The 21204-nt window shown below is 42.1% G+C and overlaps 1 protein-coding gene across 2 annotated transcripts in view; it reads right to left on the reverse strand.

The window, feature by feature from the left end:
* Positions 1–21204, reverse strand: part of Pcsk5 (proprotein convertase subtilisin/kexin type 5) — a 424706-nt gene that overhangs the window by 97146 nt on the left and 306356 nt on the right. For both annotated transcript variants that reach the window (XM_060387271.1, XM_060387268.1), the window contains exons 21-22: positions 11702–11804; positions 1620–1756 (exon numbers count right to left, since the gene is read on the reverse strand). In XM_060387271.1, coding sequence (XP_060243254.1) covers positions 1620–1756; positions 11702–11804 — 240 coding nt within the window. The remainder of the gene's footprint in view (positions 1–1619; positions 1757–11701; positions 11805–21204) is intronic.

A 21204-nucleotide genomic window follows, 5' to 3' on the forward strand; every position in this document is an offset into this window, starting at 1 on the left:
AGTCTAAACTTTGTTTTAGTTTTGTGACCTATGTTAAGATGTAGAGTGTTTGATGGGTGATTTGAAATGCCCATTTGTTCTTCCTAATTAAAAAAAAAAAAACAAAGAGGTTTAAAGTAACTATTTTAGTGTCCTCTAATTAGTAAGAAAGCTGGGGTTTGGGGATGTGGCTCAGTTATAGGGTACTTGCTTAGCATGTGTAGGCCTTAAGGAGTAAACCCCAGTTCTGCATAAAACCAGGCACGGAAGTGCATGCCTATAATCCCAGCTTTGGATGTAGGGGCAGGAAGGTCAGAAGCTCAAGGTTATCCTCAGCTACAGAGTGAGTTTGAGGCCAGTCTGGATATAGGAGAGCTCATCAGAAGTAAATAAATAAACATATGTAAGATGATAGGACAGTTGTCCATTTCCTGATTGCTGGTCTTGAGCATCTTACTCCTGATCCAGGCACTCTCTCCCTTACCTCTGTATGTGCACAGGCTCTATGTCAGACATTGCCTAATGTTCAGACCTCAGCAGAAAACAGAGTAGAAAGCATCCACTATTCTTCTGGGGCAGAGGGCCTTTATAGACAAGAGATAGATATTAAGAGTGACAAGGTGAATGAGAGGGAAGTGCAGGGCTCCAATCTACTGTATTCCTGCCAACCCAAGATACTGACATTTATTTTTCATTTTTCTTGATTTTACTATAAGCAAGAATAAAAATCAAATAAGTCTCTTTCACTAGACAGATGATACAGATATGGTGGATGTGATGATAATAGCTACCCCAGGGTCAGTGAGACAACTGGGCACAGTAGGGATTGTGGAGAAATGTAGAGAGTAGCTGCTTTGAGGCTTTGGCCTCAGAAATCTTTGGGAAAGATAATGGGTCCAGCACAGTTGCATCATCCAGCTATTCCCTGGTAACCAAGAGCCCATGGTTTTGTTTTTTTGTTGTTTCTTTGTTTGTTTGTTTTTCCTTTAAAACTGCATGAAATGTAAGTTTGCCTCACATCTCAACTCTACTACATAGGCAAAACAATGTGGTTATAGGTCACATGAAGCCAAAATAGAGGACAGGCATGTGAAACAAGGCTGGAGCAGTGTCAAGAGTTACACTGCAGAGGAACTTGGAGGACATGGCAGTGATGCCAGTGATGGCAGATTCTGTGAGAGTAACTCAGACTGCACCCAAAAGGTCACATCTGTCACGCATGAATCGATTACCTTGCCATCTAAATGGCATAGCTCAGCTCTGAGACCTGACATAACCTTTAATGCATTCTTTGTTTTAGGGATGTATGTGTCTCGCCTAATTCCCTAGCTTTTCATGTCTACCACAGCAAAGCTTGGCTTTCCTGTGCCTGTCATGCTCGACAACACACTTAATACTCTTCCCGTTTGCTTCCCTGAGAAGACCTCTTTTCACTTGTCTCATCTCCTTAGGGGCAGTGAGTCAACATGTGTCATTATGTGAACAAGGTTTTTGTGTCCTGGCCATAACTGAGCTTTCAGGTTGTGCTGGTGCTGTAATAAACAGCTGTCTGCCTGAGCCTCAGCCCCGTCACAGGCTTCTGAACCAAACCAAATGCTGGTTTTTGAGAGAACAGACTAAGGCAAGTGAGGAACCCTCACCTGGCCTACAGGAGGTGCAGTTGGAAGGCCCACTTCCTTCGCATCCTTGGCAAGTATGGTGGCATGGATGGCATTGCTTCTTAAATTCAAACTTCCATGAGGGACAGTTCAAAACACAGCGACCATCATCCAAAACCCTGGAGGAAAAGCAGGATGTTAGAATTCATCCAGGTGACTTTTGAAGGGCCCAAGAACATGCGGTGTGTGTATTCCGCAGAACAGATTTGGTCTCATTGTTCCAGAAACAAGAGTGATACCTGGGGCTGATCATCTCGGAGCCTGTGAGATATTAGTCACATACCCATCCTTAGCACAAAATGAGTATCCAACAGCAGGCAAACCAGAGACTCTCAAATCTTCTCTCAAATAAAATAACCGGTGACCACAGAAACTAAGATCTCGTTGAAGGCTCCACCAAATCCAGCCAATATCAGATACAGTCTCTGACTTTCAGGATGCTAAACGGGCCTCTAAATCCAGAGGCAATGAAGCAAGCATTTTTTTTTCTTCAGTTATCAGCTTGCCCACATTTGGCAAGGGGTGTGTCATGTCTGAGTGCCCTGGAGAAGTATAATTAAGCACTATTCTGAAAGCTAGATGCTATCCAGAAAGTTGCCTTATGCACATTACAAGAAATCAATGAACTCGGATTTTATTTGCTCACATATGGAGTCCTACAACCTCTGTTCCTTAATTGTGCTTGCAAACACCATCAAAGGCCTAGCACAAAAGTTAGAAAAGATTCTATCCAACAGGGATCAAAGCAGATGCTAAGACTCATAGGCAAACTTTGGGCAGAGTGCAGGGAGTTGTTGGAAAGAGTAGGGAAAAAGAGGATAGGAGCTCCATAAGAAGACCAAAAGAGCCAACAAATCTGGGGCTGGGTGGGGGGCAGTCTGCAGAGATTGATGCACCAACCAAGGACCATGCATGGAGAAAACCCAGACTCCCTGCTCAGATGTAGCCCATGGCAACTCAGTCTCCATGTGGGTCTCCTAGTAAGGGGATCAGGGGCTGCCTCTGACATGGACTCTGTTGCCCAGTCTTTGAACACTTCTCACTGATGGGGGTGTGGGGCTTGCCAGGCCACAGAGGAAGAGGATACAGGCAGTCCTAATGAGATCTGATAGGCTGGGGTCCCTCTTTCTGAGGAATAGGAGAGGGGGTAGGGAAAAAGATGGAGGGAGAATGGGACTTGGAGGGGATGAGGGAGGGCACTACAAGAGGAATGCAAAGTGAATAAATTATAAAAAAATAAATTAAAAAATTCCTATTTTTATTTTTTTCACAATTTATTCATTATTTATCCTGAATAAAGCCTCCTCCCTCAGCTTCCCCCAGTCCCACCCTTCCTCCCTCTTCTCCACCCTTGATCCAGGCAGTCCTGATCAGACTTGACAAGCTATAAAGAAATTAATTTAAATAAAAAAGAAAACGGGTTTTTAAAACCATTGGTTTTATACGTGTACAGTCTTTAAGATGATGTCACTGCTAATATTTTTATGTTTGGGCTTCACCATTGTCTGCAGAGAATCATAAGAGCAGATGGGATTAAGTTAATCAACTCCAAGCATTCTGCCCGGGAAAAACCACAAAATGTTGATAAAGGAAATATAGGAAGCAGATAGGTAATGTGAACAGATGAAGTGAGCTAGGGCACACTACCTCCAGACTTCCTCGTTCAGTTGAGCTCAGGAAAAAGCTTGGAAATTTGCCTCTGTGACAACTTTTCTGGTGGTGCTAGCATTGCTGATCCAGAGAGCACACATTTAAAAAGCCTTTAATTATTTACTCATTATTTAAAATTTTGCTTGCTCACGCATGCAGTGATTGTCCATGTTAATGAAGCAGGGTGTTATTTCAGCACATATGCTTAGCATCTGCTGATGACACAAGGGCATTTACCATTTTTACCTCCTTTTTTCTTTATGATCAGCATCCTCATGCTCCTCTCATCTGAATCTTCATAAAATCTATAATTGGCGATCGGAATCTACAGTGGCCCTACTATGTTCTTTGTTAGCTATTCTTCTCTGACCTTCCTCCCTCCCTGCCCTTCCTCACTCTAGTAACCATTAGTCTACATCCAGTTTGACAAGTTTTACTCTTCTCAAACAAATGTAAGAATGTGTAGTATTTGTCTTTATGAGTATGACTTAGGTCATTTAACACAATACCATTTTGTCGCTTCCACTTTGCTGCTAATGGCAGGATTTCATTCCTCTTTATGGCTGAGTTATATTTGGTCATGCATATAGACCCCATTTTCTTTATCAATTCGTCTGTCAGTTGGGTAGCTAGATTGATTATGTATCAGCCATTGTGAATGGTGCTGCAATAATCACAGGTGTTCTGATGTTTCCTGGGAAAGCTAATCCCATTTCTTGTGGATCCTAGAGAGATCACACTTGGAGAGCCACTGCTCTGAGAACATCTAGATTGCCTTGGAGTTTGTGAGGTGAGTTCATGTAATGCAGGTGAAGCCAACTGGTGTCTTGTAGAGTTTCCTCAGCGTGAGTACTTAGTCTTCTGGTTAATTGAGGGCAGACTATTTCCCCAAGGGTATAATTGTGCTACCAGTTCTAGGAGTTGAGGGGACCAGCAAAGAGAAGGAAAATTTCTTTCTCTATATTACCTCTCACCACACTGGACATTACAGAACAAAGTAGATGGAAGCCTCCAGAAACTTATTCCTGGCATGGTACTAGCTTGTCTAAACTCCACTGCTTACAGATCTAGACCTTAGCATTTGCTGGAGCTGGTTACAACAATCCTGGCATTGGAGGAGGTTGGGAGCTAAAGCATCCTTTCCCACCTCTTTGTCATTTACATCAGTTTGGAAATAGTATGGGACTCAAGCCCACAAGCAGAAGGCCACCTTACACTTTCATCCTTGGTCCTTCACAAGAGTTAGCACAATTGGATGTAAGAATCTTCTTGATCTGATGCAGACCGTGTCCCAACTTTAAGGTAACACTCACATACATGGCTGTCCATGTCAAAAAAAGACGTGAATTTTAATAGAAAAGCCAGGGCTATCCTGTGTGCCGGTTTAGCCTGGCCAGATTAAAACCATCACAAGGGCACTTCACATAACTTCTTGGTGGTTTTTTTTTTTTTTTTTTTTATGGAACAGAACTTGATAAAAAGTCTTTTCTCCCTCTATTTTCATTGAAACAGGGCAATTAAAATGTTTAAGGCTGTATCAGAACAAAGAACTTCCAGATGCCTTAATTTAGTTTTACTTACTCTGTCTACTCCTTTAAGACTAGACTAAGAAGTGGGCTTAGGTGAAAAGGACCACAGCATTTTAGAGCTGTGCATGTTACATACAGAGATAAGGAGCTCTTGTTTCACTTTTCAAGTTGCTTTTTTAAGGAGCTGAATAAGAGGTTATTATAACTACAAAGAGAAACCATAGGATATGCAGGCGATTTCTAATCTTCTGGTTTTCACCAGGGGTAGTGGGTTACACCTCTTATCTTAGCACTGGAGAAATTGAGGCAGAAGAATTACTATGAGTTTGAAGCAGACATGGGCTACCTAGTGAGTTCCAGGGCAGCCTAACCTAAAGGGTGGGACTTCGTCCATTTTATTTAGTTAGTTTTTGCTTGTTTTTAGTAAAACAACTTCAGAGTTAAATTCTTAAATTAAAGAAATTGTAGAAAAAAATAAACAGATCTAGAAATATATATTGTGTATATAACTGGTAATGGTTCCCTACTCAATGTATATATCACTCAGCTTCAACAGTTGTTAATGCCTGGTAGTCTTATTTTCTTTCCAGTAATTTATTCATTCAGCTTTGAGGCAATTCCATCAATTAAAGTTAACATTCTCACAGGTGAACATACTCTGAAGACCATCTTCATTTTCTTTTTTTTTTTTTTTTTTTCAATGCAATTTATTCAGGAACCTTGAACAATCATCTGACCCTGGGTAAAGCCATCTTCATTTTCAAGAGACTAAAGGGATCCAGTGGATCAAGAACTGGAAAAAATTCAGAGATCAGGTCTCTGGGTTATTTGTCTTCCCTGTACCCAGCCTAGATCCATTTTCGCTGTTTTCTGCCTTGCTTTGTTTTGGAGGAGCTCACTAAGAGTTCTTTCTCAGGCTCATCAATTATCCTTATTTGTGAAAATCCCCACTGACCTCCAGTTAGTTTTAAACAAGAGGAAACATCACCAAGAAATCTAAGGTTGGGACAAGAGAAACTGGGCTATTCTATCCAAGCTAGCTTCTTCCTTCTATGGCCAGGCAGAGGCTACATCCTCTGTTGCTCCAGCATCTGGCAAATGTCTACCTCAAAGGAAGGGACAGTATCCTAAAGATGTTGAACTTTGGATCTATCTCAGAGCTAAATATAAAGCAAATGCTTTTGCTCTGCTTTGCATGAACCCAAATTTGCTTACTATAGCTTGGATGTGTTCTACAAAAAGTATGTGTTGGCAACTTGATCTACAAGGTAACAATGTTGTGAAGTAAGGTTTAATATAAGGGGACTAGGAAGTGAGGAATGTTACTCAATATTTGGACTGATGATGTGATAATGGGAATAAGTTAGCTACAAAAGCAGATCTATCTTTTGCAATAGGGTGACCCAGCACCAATGCCTTTGCCATAGGCCACTGCCATGTACACAGATCTCCCAGTCTGCAGTAACATTCAGCCAATGTCATATTGTTTATAATTTATCCAGTCTCAAGTATTGTGTTATAGCATTTCCAAATGAGCCAAGACAGTGATTCAGGAAACACTTTGGAAAATAAAAATGCTTTGCCATTTTCTCAAGAACAAATAAGTCAATCTCACCTTCTTTCTGGGTAATTTCTTCTGTTTCATCTTTTGAGCTCCCCTTAGGGAAAATACCAAAAAAATTTTAAGAAGTCAAGTAGGTCATTGCCATGCTACATTACCCTTTCTTGGACGTGTGTGTGTGTATATAGCTAACATCAAAGAAGAAAGATGTGGAGGAGAGAGGATTGCTTTGAGCAATGAGAAGTTGTTCCTAGGAACAGTATTTTTCTTAGGAAGTTACCCTGGTTCAAGTTTCATGTGTATTCTTTTCTTTATTCAAGAGCTAGTAGTCTATTTCATAAATAAAACCACCAAGATGTTGTAGTAGTGTTATTCCTCATTTTGTGCTAACAGGCCTAGATTTTCTTGTTGTTCTTCATCTGACCATGCGGCTAGGATGGACTTCAAACCTGAGATCATCCTGCCTTGCTCTCACTGCCATGCTTGCCCCTGTGCCTAGATTTTAATTTATGGTGGCAGAATTGTATTTTCACTTTTCATTTCTATTTTTGCTAAGGACAATCATGGTTTCTTCAGTGTACACTAGATGACTGTAATTGCCTCATTAAACAAGTGTTCAAAGACGTTCAAACATGCAAGGCAATTTAATTATTCATAGTAATACAAATGGGGGTCAAAAGGAGAAACAGAACTTTGTTTTGGTAATGTCTTTACGTCTTAAGTGTGCTTTGAAGTTTCTTTAAAGCAAATTCAATATTTAGAGGTTAAATTCTTAGAAACGCTTAGAAAATAGTCTTATGGCTGCTCACAGGAAAAGTCATCAACAGTCCACCCAACTGTGAAGCCTGACAGCTATAATAATGGCCAGCCTGGCAAAGCATGCCTGTTGGTACAATAGTGGCATGAATGTTGTAGAAATAATCAACTGCTTTCTGATTGGACTTAAGGCCTGCTACACAGAAAGGAATTTATACCTGGTACTATAAGCCTGGCTAAGAACCCAAGGCTAGGGAAAGTGATAGGGTATTTGTAGAACATACTATTATTTTGCTAAATAGCCATAGTATCAAGCTGCCTTCTAAATACATATCTTTACCCTTGTAGATTATTTCAGCTCTCGCTCTTTAGAGATCTTTTAGGTAACAGTTGATTCAGATACATCTGGTCAAAACACAAGGAATAAATGACTTGGCCTTAAATGGGACATCTAAATTACTACCCTCCAAAGACTCGAGAAGCATTACGGAAGAAGGAGTAGAGAGCAATTAGAGAAGATGGCTGTGAATCAGTATCTTTTAGGCATGACATGGCTAATGCACCCATGAAGTTGTTACAGCTGTGGTTAACTACAAGAGATGTGAAAAAGATTGGGTCCATCAACATTTCAATATAGAAGAAGAAAGGGCTCATGAAATGCTTCCTCTGCCCTTCCCCTAGTCTCCATGGGACTGTTGACAGTTAATGGAGAATGGAGGAAGGATCATAATTTTTTTCCAGTGGTGTGGCCACTGACAAATTGTGCATGCTATACTAAATGATCTCCCATTCATGCTCATGATGGCAGCATTATTTAAACTCAATGGATTTCACACACACACATACACACACACACACACACACACACACACAGAGCCAGACACAAACATGAGAAATTGGCAAGAATTGTTTCAGTGGGAGTTAGAAGGGAAAAGAAAAGAGGCCCTAGGAAGTGAAATGGACTAAAGTTTATTATATACATGCATACAACTTTCAAAGAATACAAAATAAATAGATAATTTTAAAAGGCAATTTCATTTTTATTAATTGGCTGAATATATTCTATTGTGTTAATATGCCATATTCCATTGTCCATTCATCAGTTGATGAACACCTAGGTTTATTTCCTTGCAGCAATGAACACTAATGAGCAAGTATCTCTGTAATAAGAAATAGAATCTTTTGGGTATATGCCCAAGAGTATCATAGCTGGATCATGTGACAGATAGATTTCTAGCTTTTTGAGAAACATTCACACTGATTTTCATAGTAACTGTTCTAGCCTCACTGGCAGTGAATAAATATTCTTTTCTTACATGCTTTCCAATATTTTCAGCATTTGTTCTTTTGATTTGAGTCATTCTGATTGAAGCACAGGGAAATTGTGCTGTGGATGGAACTGAAAAAGATAATTCTGAGTGAAGTAACCCAGACTCAGAAAGGCAAACATCATATCTTTTTTTCTCATTTGTGGATACTAGCTTTGACTTTTCAGACATGTTTGATTCATCTGGAATATCCAAAGAGGTCTAGAAATTAGTAAGGTCGGGGGGAGGTCCAAGAGAGGGAAGATAGAAATAAATGGTATATAGGCTCAAAAAAGATTAATAGAACAGAAGAGATTAAATTTTTGAGTGGTTAATGGGAGGCTAGGGTAGAGGAGGGAATATAGGGGTGGTTAAGTAAATAATACCATTGAACTTTTGAAAAAGCCATAAGAAAACACACCCATTACTGTGGAAGCTGCCTACTATATAGATGTAAGTATAGATACGTGTATAAAGTATATTAGACACATAGGAAAACATAAAACATGGAGAAATTCAGCTGGTACTCGGATGCTCCACCTTTACTGGATAGTGTTCGTAGTTTTGGGATATGCTATATACATTACCAAAGGAGAAAAGTAATTGTCAGTCTTACCCAGCCCTGATCCTGCAAGCTACGGTAACATCTGGCCTGACAAGACAAGCCCACTGGTACAATAGTGGCATGGAACTAACCAACCACTTTCTGGTTGGACTTAATTCTAGCACAACAACATGAAACTCATCCATGACACTATTATCAGGCCAAGAATCTATGGCTAGACAGGTCATAGGCACCAGGAAAGAAACTAACACTAACATTCTGCTAAAAAAACATTTCATTAAGCCAATTCCTAATGACTTATCATTATACCCATAGATTAACTCATCTATTGACTGTCATCAGACAAGCTTCTGTATGCAGTAGGTGGCAATTAACACAGAAACCCTCAACCAGCCAAGGTACAGAGATTAAGAGAGTGCAGAATTCTCAGCCCTGCGGGGGACAGTGATGTCACAACCCCTCTTCCCAAGGCTCGACATCATTGCAGAAGGGGTGGCACAGAGATTCTAAAGAGCCAGAGGTAGGGGATAACCATAAGGCACAAGGGCCTTCATATACAGCAGGGAAGATATAAACTCAAAGCGATTGTGACAGCATGTATGAGCCCCTGTGCAAGCTTAAGTAAAACAGATATCTCAGCGTGGATAGGGGAGGTCAACAGGAAGTCCCACCTCCAACTGGGGAGCTATTGGCAACTGATAGCTGCTGGGAGAGGAAGCCATTTTTTTTTCTTAAGAACGTAGCCCTTGGCAAGTTGGCCACACTCCAGCAGAAGGCCACACATCCAAGATATATGAGCATCACTAATTGGACTGGATGGGTAGAAAAAAAAAGTCACACTTGAGGGGTGGGTCTGGGAGGAGTTAGAGGATGGAATGAATATGATTAAACTGCAGTATATGAGATTTTAAAAGAATTATTTTTTTAAAAGAAAGAAACAATTTAAAACAAGACATAACTGTATTGAAACTTGAGAACAACAGGCCTATTCAATCTTCAAAACTATCACAGTCAGGGAAGGTAAAACGAACAAAAAAGGCAAAGGAAATGTTACAAATGAAAAAAAAAACATGAGAATGAGATTCTGGAAAAAATTCTGTGAATCATATTAGGATAATGATGAGACTGGAATATGGACAATATATTATAAAAATCAGTGGAACAATAAATTAAAAATCTTAATAAAAAAAGAAGCAGTGTCATAGTTAGCACTGAAAACTCTTGGGGTTTCTGGTTTTTCCTCTTTCTTTGCCTCCCTTCAGCTTCCTTCTCTCCTTCCATCCTTCCTTTTGGTTTTGCTCTTTATTATTTGCCTTCTTCTTCTGACAGTCAATCCCACGACCATGCTGACACACGATGCCACAAGCAAATGGTTATAAAACTGTTGCTACCTGCTGATCACTGTGGAGAATAAGGAAATAAACACATCACAGCTCCTGCTCACAGGGCTGTCACAGTCCTGAGGAATAATGGGGACAGAATGACGCCTGTGCGGCGGGGGTGTCTCAGTAGGATTGTGGAGCACCCCTTCTGTGTCAGCATCCTCATCCAGCTTGTCTAGAGAGACTCGGCTTCTTACACATTTAGCTGAGCAGGGATGAGGTCATTCATTCAAACACCCAGAAGCTCCCAAGTATTAAGTGCTACATCAGAGGAATATTGAATAAAAATATATCAGCTGCTCAGTTCTCTTTATCGGAGATGTTCATTAGATTAGCAGTGTCTCTCATTCCATGGCTTGCTATTTTCTTTTGACATGCATTGATATCTCCAGTTCTCCTTGCGCTGTACTAGGGAACGAGATGCAAATGTGTGATCTCAAGAAGCTCACTCTCTAATGGAGACATGCATTTGTAAACAGACCCCTTCCAGATGCCTCTGAAGGCTGCATGTGCTCTGATAGGCATGTCTGTAGAGCAGAAGGTCATAAAGGATTAGGCTTTGATGACTTGAGTTGGATCTCCAGGAGTCACATGTTAGGCTCCCATAATTTGTCCTGTGATAGCTGCACAAGCACTGTAGCCCACGTGTATGTTTGTATATAGGCCACACATAAATAAATAATGAATTAACAAATGTACTTTTTTGTCTTTTAGACTAGGAAATTTTCTTTTTTTTTCTTTTTATTTATTTATTTTTATTTATTTCAATTTATTCACTTTGTATCCCAGCTGTAGCCCTTTCCTCATCCCCTCCCAATCCCACCTGCCCTCCCTCCAAACTTTGGACAGAGTGCAGGGAACTTTATGAAATAGGAGCATGGGAGCAAATGTATTTTTTTAAGGAGGGGAGGTTAATTCTACCGAGAAGTGGTCAGAAATGCCTTTATACAATAGTTTTTCCTTGAACTGATTATAGAGATGAATATACATACACATATATGTATCAGAAAACAGAAATGCTGTTTGAACGATAAATGTATAGAATATGGAGTTGTACTGGTCAAAAGTGAAATCAAAGGTACCATTTTCATTAATAAGATAGCTCATCCAGCATTTAGGAAATCAGTCTTTGCCAAGGGTATTGTACCTAATGGGAGACGATGCTACTGAGGTGAGTTGTAGCCAGGCCATAGGGAATATCTGTGTCATGGGAAAGAGTTTGGGTCGTGTGTCCAGCAGGCCCGTTAGGTGACACTGAGGTAGTCAGCAATCCTCTCTACACGCCATCTTAGGAATTACTAAGAAGTCACTCACCTTGTCGTGGGGCAGCTGGTACAGTCTTCCTGAGTTGGTCCCCTGCACTTGGCACATGAGGCTTCGCAGGCTTGGCAGTGGCCTTGCTCGTCAACATATTCTCCTGTGGAATAAAATCTCTGTTTACTTTACTCCACATGGCGAGCCTGCCTGGGGTGGCAGTCAGGGAGCAGCCAGAGCTCTGGCTGACTACTTGAGCAATGGAAACATCACAAGGCAAATGCCATGCTTCAAGCCAAGCAGTGGCCAGGCCGCGGCCACACGCATTAAGGGGAAGGATTGTAGTTTAAAGGAAGGAATAGGATAGAGTTTTGACTGAAATTTGGCAGATGTGAGCTAGATGCTATCCCAGAAGGTTACCAGTGAAGAGACAGAAGGGCATTTTAATTCAGCTGGACGGTTTATCCTGTCTTGCCACAGAACTCAGTGCAGCTTCACAAATTTCTCTTGAACATGGGGAATCACCACCACAAGAATGGGGTAGAGAGAGAACAACCTCCCAAAAGGCATCAAAGGCAGGACAGCCCTCCTCCTACACCACATTCTTTCCTTTTGTCCCTATAAACAAACCAAACCAAACACTACCACTAACAACAACAAACCCACAACAATCTCAGAGGTTTCTTTAACCAAATCCAAAATGCATCATTTTGTTGTCATTGTTTGAAAACTGATAATACTCAGAATAAAATGTTCAGATTCTGAAAGAACCACACAGCTTTCACCATTCCCAAATTTGACAGCTGGTTAATCATCTGAAGCTTGTCAATGTGAAAACGGCCAGGACTGGTGAGGTAGGACGACCCACTCATGGCTTAGCCAAGCCACCTCGTTGATCCTCTGAGATTACTGCTGGCTTTATTGTAGTTGTATTCAGAGGGATGAGGTTGGAACATGCCATCCTCTGTCTTCCCCACATTACTGAGCTACAGTTAGGGAAGGTAGGCCTTGTATACAGAATACATTCATCTGTTAGAACTAAACCATACTGAAGGTAATGAAGAGCTTGCTAGAGTTTGCTCTTCCATAGGAAAAAAAAAAAGCCTTTCATGTACAGATGCCTTTCACGTAGAGTCTATTAAGTTGGTTAAGAGAAGGGGAAATAGACATGTTGGGAAGGAGACAAACATCTCTGAGTGGCTTACCAAAGTACAGTGTGACCCAGGACTCTACTACATAACTCTAATGACGCAACTGTGATTCTTTGCTTGGCAAGAGAGACCTATGCTCACAAAAAAAAAATGACTATTCATCCCCTTTAACCTCCATTTCCTAACAGAGGTGTTCAACCTTTTGACAGCATGATATAATATTGCTATCTAAAACTATGTTGGGCCAAATTCATAGCTATCCTGGGCCATATACAGCCGGCTGGCCACAGGTAGGACATTCCAGAAAGCAGATCAATGCTAGGATAAGGCTTTTGTCTAATAATACCTCACTCTGCCTGGTCAAAAGCTGCTTTGTGATTGTGAGAGTTATGCCAGAGGTATGCTAAAAGTCTTCATAATTGCAGATGAAGTATGACTAGATCAAGCAGGGGTTCTTAAGGTGTTCCTTTGGAGCATTTATTCATTCACTCATTTTATGCATTTTGTTGCTATTGCTTATGTGCAAACAATGTCCCACCAAACAGCTTAGGCTGCCCTTGATCTTGTTGTGCAGGCCAGGCTGCCCTGGAACTTGCCATCCTCTTACCTCAGCTTCCTGAGTACCAGTGTTACAAGAGTATACCACCATGCCAATGTGGAAAACTCTAAGTTCTAACTCATTTACGCCAGTATTTTGTACATCTGTTTTCTTGATCTGCTCAAGCATAATGGTTCCATTCAGCCCTCACAAAATAACAACTTAGATCTGATGACCCCCGAGCATTCCCTAGCTCCAGGATTTTGAAAAGATGATCTAAGCCAGTAGTTCTCAACCTTCCTAATGCTTCATCCCTTTAGTGTGGTGACCCCCCCAACCGAAAAATTATTTTTGTTTCAACTTTGTAATTGTTATTTTGCTACTGTTATGAATCATAATGTAAACATATGTGTTTTCTGATGTTCTTAGATGACCCCTGTGAAAGGGTAGTTCAACCTCTAAAAGGTTGCAACCCTTTGAGAACCACCAAGAAGTAAGTACAAGCTTTTACACAATCTCACTCCCTTGCATTTTCTACTTGGCCTGGGACAAACTTTCTCCAAACCTAAGTTCTCCTCATACTCCTCAGAAGGAGACATCTCCTAACTTGAGGATGAGATATCTGAGTTCTCTCAGCTTTCTTTTCCTCAGTGCCTAAACTCCCTCCAAGCTCCTTGACTGCCCTCAGCACCTGTCTTCAAGAAAGGCGTGTCTTTCCTCCTGTTCACAGTCGACTCTCTATTCAATTCTCTTCATCTGCATGCCTTGGGATGCTTCTGGCCAATCCCTCGATCTTTAATCTCTTCTGTATGTCTCCATGTTACAGCACCAACTAAGAGTCTCCCTTAAACTAGAATCTCCAAGCCCCTTCTCCTCCTGGTAAGTGACTCCTCCAGCCTGTTTATTTTCTTCTTGTTACTTAGAAACAAAATGGAGAACATTTTGTGACCTTGAAGCTTATGTAAGAGAGTCATCAAAGGACAGCTAAATGGTTCATCCCTCTCCAGTCTGCACGCCTCTTCAGTGTAGAGTAAGCACTGGCTTTACAACAGATGACAATAGAGGGACCTGCCCCAATTCCCATATTTATGTGGATGTCCAATTAGTCACATAAACAACTGCCTTCAGTCCTTGCACACAGGCACAAGTCTTCCTTCGCCTGCGCATTTGGAGCTGAGGAAGTCAGATTCCAAGGACATAAGGAAGTTACTCTTTTGGTGGGGGGAGGGGTGTTGTTGCAACAGCAAATTCTTGTCATCTGTCTTCATTGCACAATAAAGTTGAATGTTTATGACAGGCGTGATATACAAAATTCTTAGAAGAAGTTACATTTAGCCTAGCTGTCAGGAGCCAGCTTTTTGTTCACCTAGCCTACAAGCTCCTCTCCCTGGCATCTTCATTTATTTGTATTATGTACAGATCATTATTTTCCTATTATTTCCCTTCTCATCCCATTTTACAGGGGTGTAAAAGTCCCTGAGGAAGTAGGATCACATAGGGAGGAACGATGCCTTGAAAGCTGAAGACCCAGCTTAAAAATGAATGCTTATAGATTGATAAGTGTATAACCAAGTGACTTGCTATGTTCCTTCCATCCTTGATAACATTATCAAACGTTATTAATAAACTTGGATTATAAAGAAATTCATATGAGGTCATCCAGAAAAGGTGAACATGCATCAAATCATCCCCAGTTATACAACACAATCCAAGACATAATAATAGACTTCAAATACATGTGATCAGACAGTGAGCTCTCTCTCTCTCTCTCTCTCTCTCTCTCTCTCTCTCTCTCCTTTCCTTTTCCCCTCACTTCTTAATTCTTTAAATATTTACAGGGTCTCATGTAATCCAGATTGGCCTTAAACTCACCATGTAGCTGAGTGTGATCCTGAACTCCTGATCCTCTTACCTTTGTCTCCTAAGTTCAGGATTTTAGGCATGTAGCACCTTACACATATCAAGAGCTTTGTTCTGTAGAAGCACTGTCTTTATTGGTTCAAACAAAGCCTATTGTAGGATTTACATATCTATATCTCCCATTAAGGGAATAAATACTTTGGTAATAGATCATGAAGTGAGTTTAAAATACTTCATCAAAGTAGCTATCAAGTGGGAGAGGGGTAATAGGTACTGAGAATCCAGCTGCTTGGTACTGCTGGTTGTTTCATTGAGCAGCCTGGCTATCGACTATTTGAAGCTTTCTGTGTAAAGCCTACTTCTGTGCCTTATCACCCAGGTGCCAGGAATCGTGTGACTTTATTGAACAATTCCACAATCCCGAGTGCTAATAAAATAATACTATCTCTTTGCAAGGAAGCCAATACATCGCCTCCAACCTAAAATGCCATTGTGTGAAGACAATTTCCATGAAAAAGAACTATGCATTTATCATTTTATACCGGCTACAATAAATGCCTGGCAACACTTTCAACTAATTATATGCTAATGAAATAAGTCAGTTTTTAAAGCCTCGTTAGGCTGATGTTTTTATAGCAGAGCTGTATAGATGAGCCCATCAACTGCGACCGAAACACCTTTAGCTTAAAGTCTCTGCCGTCGCTCAGCCTCAAAGGGGGAGATTTGGACAAGGTCTCCAGTAGCAGTGAACTTTGAGACTATTATAGCAAGTGAAACAGGCCTATCACAAAAAGGACAAATGGTCGATGAGGACCCCCAGAGTCGGAAAAGTCATAAGGGTAAAGTGGGATGGTGATTTCCAGGGGTGGTGGGGGAGGATGATGGGAGAGGTGGACGCTAGTGATGCCATTCGACAACGTGAGTGAGCACCCGTGCAATGATGTGAATGAGTGCACAATGCAGCAACGAAACTGAACTCCGAAAATGGCTAAAATGACAATTTTTACATCATATATATATTTACTACAATTTAAAAAAAACAAAACTCTGTTCCCTAAGTTTGTTCACAATAAGACCAATACTTGATGGTAACAACAATAAAATGCCTTCAGGCCTTTGGGGGATGGATACAAAGCATTGATCAGCTTAGCTTGCATATATGTCAACAGGCTTGAGAACAGTGCCGGTGGTAGGAAATGGAGGCACAGATAAAACCCGTCTGAAGGAAGACATCTGGGGGAGGTGACCCTGTGTATTTCTCCCTTCTTCAGGATCCACAAAAGGCAAAATGAACAGCTAGGAGAGTCACCCACTTCCCTAGCCTGGCAGTGCTCCCTGGTCATCTGCTGGGGCTGAAGACACACTGCTCCTGGAACCCATTCCCTCAACACTTCCTTTGGTAAGTTCCCCTCCATGGGATTCTGGGGTTGACAAGGCTTGTGTTTCCAGGTCCTTTGGCTCTCTCATTCTCAGGCCTGGGCACTGATCTGAGTGCTGCGTGTGCACACGTGGTAGGCCATCCTGGCACTCTCGGGTTTGGCACTCCTGCAAACTGGATGGATCATAAATTTTAGATCCAATCCGCATGCAAAATGTTTAGCTCCCTTCAGCTTATATATCCATCAAAGGGCAGAATGAGGAGGTGACCCTTCTACTTGCCACCCTTGTTTGCGCCCTTGACCACAGTGAGACATGCAGAGAAGGTACCCAAAGTGTAGTGCTGGCCACCACACCTGAGTACAGAGGGGATGCTGCAAGCACACAAGCTTCTATTCATTGACACTTTCCAGGTTACAAGCGCTGCACTATGTAGTTTTTCGTCCAGACAGAAACCTCTTTTGTGAGTGAGAAACTGAGGCTCAGAGGGATGAAACATTTTGCATAAATTAATTCAACTAGGCAAGTGACAGTTGGGCTGTGGCCCAGGAACTCCGAGCCCAGCCCCTGATCTTTTTACAGTGTGCCCCTGTGGTGGATTCAATTGCTCTTTCAGTGTTCCAAGTAGTTTTGCTGTTTATAGAAAGAAAGGAGAGCACGCCTTACTTAAACCCCTTGGTGAGGTAACAGCAGTATCAAAAGGGAGGTCACTGTGGAAATGAATGGACACAGAACAGGCATGCTCCACCAACTGGATTTTCCCAGTGGCCAAATGTGCCTTCCAAGTGTATTTTCTTTGATAAAATGGACCCTGTGTATTAAAAGGACATTTTGTGAATCAAATCAATTGAGTTCCTTAAGCAGTTCATTCCACCTACGAGGCACTAAGCTCTTAAGTGAAATTCAAAATACCATTTTTAATTAATGAAGCAAATTTATCAGATCTCTAGGAAAAGAATTTTCATTCTCTCCTTTTCTTTTTTTGGAGTGCCGGAGACTGAGCCCAGGTACTCCTGCTGTCTGGCCAGCACCAGAGCACACTGACCTACATTCCCAGCATGGACGGGAGTTTTCGTGCCGATGCTGCTTAAATGCTGTCTAAAAAAACCATAAATTTAGTGCTTTGGAAATAGCTTACAGCCAGAATACCATCTCTCTGATCGTCACAGGTTCTTGTTTACCATCTCCTTAACTAAGCGGGATTTGGTGCTGCCTCTGCGGGAGTGAGCTATGTCCTAGGGTGATGACGTTACGACTGAACAGGCACAGACGGGGAAACTTGGTGGCAGAGCACTAAATGCACACTAAATGGAACTCAGAGGCAGAGTGGAATGTGGTTTGCCAGGAGCTGAAGAAAGGGAAGATGGGAGAGGCTGATCAGTTGATCAGGGGAATGAATTCGTGAGCTTTACTGTACAGCATTCGGACTTTGGTTAACAGTGCTGCACTGGATATTTGAAAGCCCCAGGGAGTACTTTGTAAGTGTTCTCACCAGAAAGCAAGTACAGAAGGCCTCACATATGTTAATAACTCAACCATTCCACAGTGTATACTATTTCAATGCATTGTGTTGTTTTTTTAAAATGAGAAGCAAATATGTTATTTATTTGTGTGTGTGTGTGTGTGTATGTGTATGTGTAACTGGAATTGTGTAACTGAGGTAATTGATTATTTCCTCCTACCATGTAGGTTCTAGGGATTGAACTCAGGTTGTCAGGTTTGGTGGTGGCAAGTGCCTTTACCCACTGAGCCATCTTCCTGGCCCCTGTATCCTATTAATGTGTTCAACTTCTGTCAATTGGGGGGGGGGGGAGCAGTGAAGTGAATCCAGACCTAAGGGGATAAAAAGGCATGAAGGTAATTGTTACTTGCAACTAAACACACTGAATTTGCAAACCTTGTCATGTCCCCTGGATGAGGAGAATGTTGTGGACATCTGTCTATCATCCATCTTTGGTGTGCACCGTTTCTTTCTTTTTTTCTTTAAAGAAGGGAATTGTTTTGGTTTGGGTTTCAGAGATTACAGTCCATCAGAGTGGTGGGGGCATGAGGCAGCAGCTTCTTATATATTGTCAGCCCAGAAAACAGAGTAAGCTCTGGAAGCAATGAGGGATAGTGACCCACCCTGGTAACCCACCTCCAAAAGATTCTTTAGCCTACCCAAACAGCACACCTACCTAAAACAGCTAGAGGCTGAGTGTTCAAACACATGAGCCTGAGGGAGCCATTTCAGACAGGCATGCAAAAAGTTTTTAACTCTATTGAGTGGGCTGTCTTCCTAATGCTGTAAGTGATACTAGAGTCTTTACAGGTTCTCAAGGCATACTCATTCTCTCGATGCAATGGGGATTTTCAGTCTCAAAGGTTTGTTCTCTCTGTGGCTGAAAAGGCCTGGTCCCAGAGTGGGAAGGCTACAGTATCTGATGCATACACACCAATGGGCTGTTTGGGTGTTGATACGGCGTAACAGAAATAAAGGACTATAATTTGATCAACTGAGGTTTCTTTTTTTTTTTTTCTTTTTTTACCTTTCTGAAAGCCTACACAACTGTGGGACATAGGTCACTGATGACATGGGAAACACTGAAGAAGTGAATGGCTAGCAAAGGTTGAGGCCAAGGAGGTGAAAGCTTCTCATGGAAGATGCAAGGCAGCAAGAGGCAGGGCGTCCTGTTGAATATGAGTATGTGTAACCTCAGGGGAGCACCTGCCATCAGGTCTAAGGGCCAAACCATTCCCTTCCTGTTTAGAGAGACGATGGCAGATGACATGATTAGGAGCATAGTCCTTGGAGCCTACCAAACACTTCTGATCCCCACCAGGGAGCCAGGCTACAGATCGTTAAAGCTGAAATTCCTTTCTACAGAGTGGACTAAGAACAAAGTGTTCCCTGCTGTGGCTCAAGTTCTGCTCTACAGATAATCTGTTGTCCTCCACTTTCATTTCCCCAGCAATTCAAAGACCCTTCCAACCTGCTGTCATCTCATGGTCCTAAGCTAGGACAGCTGCTCCATTCCCCTGGGCCGTGGAAGGGAGCATCTTCAAATTGCCCCTTCTCTTCCTCAATGCAAAGTGCTGGCTTTCCCTTTCCTCCCCAACACTCCTATAGCTTCTCACCCCCTGGTCCCCATGTGCACCAGTATCTCAGGCAGCTCTCTCATTAAGAGGAAAAAGAAATTCTGGGAGAAGCAGAATCGACAGCCCAGTCGATTATGGCCCCTGGCCAGCTCTGGCGGTAGACAACTTAGCCTTTAACTGGGTCAGTGTCAGCATCACCACAGGCATGGGTGCTGGTCTTCAGAGATCTCCTGGCTTATCTAGTGACAGATTTGTGAGGAGCCTGGAACCCCGAGTGGTGACTGGGGAAAGATCGTTTGTCAGGTTGTCATATGTTCCGTTGGGAGTGACCACCCTGTGCTTTTCCGAACAGCCTGAGAGTGTAAATAGAAAACTGAAGATGGCTCAGTGTGGTGTGTCAGCAGAACAGGAGGCGTCACGCTCTGCAAATGAGGAAAACCTGGAGTCACCCGACCTGGGCTTGGTTTTTGAGTCTCTTTTCCAGCTGTCCCCAATTAATCAAGCACATATTTCCTTGACATTCCTCTTCTGTGAAATGTGGATAAATAACCTCTCGTCCTGTGTGGTGGGGATCAACCGGGAAAGCAGACCACAAGCACCTTTTATGGTGCATGGCACGATGCTATGATTACCAGATACTCTAATTATGTCCCACCATTATGTTTCTGCTAACGACGGGGCTAGCGCTAACTCACAGCGTCATCAGCCTGAGTTAGGAACTCGGTCCTCAGGAGCTAATTCTCCGAACATTCTTCAAACCCTGGCAGACTGCATTCCGAATTGGAATTTTCTTTCTCTGCCATTCCCAAGAAGAATTGGAGAATATATTGGCTACATACGTGGGTGGCAATGAGGTAGTGAAAATGAACGACCCTGTGGGCTAAAGACAGAGACCTCTCAGAGCAACAGAGCTGCAAGATGCAGCCTACTCGAGTTATTTTATTTATTATTTATTTTGTTAACTGCCCTTGGAGACAGCCTCTCTGTATCAGAGTGGAATCAGCTTGTCTTAAATTTTGCTGTGGAAAATTACGGAACTGTGGGCGTGGTCTTCTCAGGAGGCTGAGGTCAAAGTCTCTCAGAAATGGAGGCAGCTCTGTGATATGAGGCTACCATCTAGGAGGCTCGGTCCCTCTATAGACGACTTATGAGTCATGGGCCACTTTATATATGTAGGACTGTATGTATTCTGGGTTTTATGTGTCATGTATCCCAGCTGTTTCAGTGCCTACCGGTGTCCTGTCCTTCTGCATAGTTAGAATTTGATCACAGCTTGAGACTGTCAGGAGCCAATAACTAGCACTAGAATCTGTGTGGTCCTAGCATCAGGAGGCTGTCTATTTCTTCTCTTCAATTTTCTGCTCATTTGCACTGTGTGCTTTGCTGACTTTGAGTGGTACTCTGCCCTCTCAGTGAATAATTGCCTGCCCCCAAAGGTAGGGTCAGATTAAATACTTGAACGTAGAGTGAGATGTCCTAGTTGGAGATCCAATTCTTCCTTGCCAAGTTATGTGACTTTGGTTGGTGTTATAGAACCTCTCTGTGCCCTAGACACTTTT

This window comes from Meriones unguiculatus, chromosome 1 (assembly GCF_030254825.1).
Source record: "Meriones unguiculatus strain TT.TT164.6M chromosome 1, Bangor_MerUng_6.1, whole genome shotgun sequence".
NCBI lineage: Eukaryota > Metazoa > Chordata > Mammalia > Rodentia > Muridae > Meriones > Meriones unguiculatus.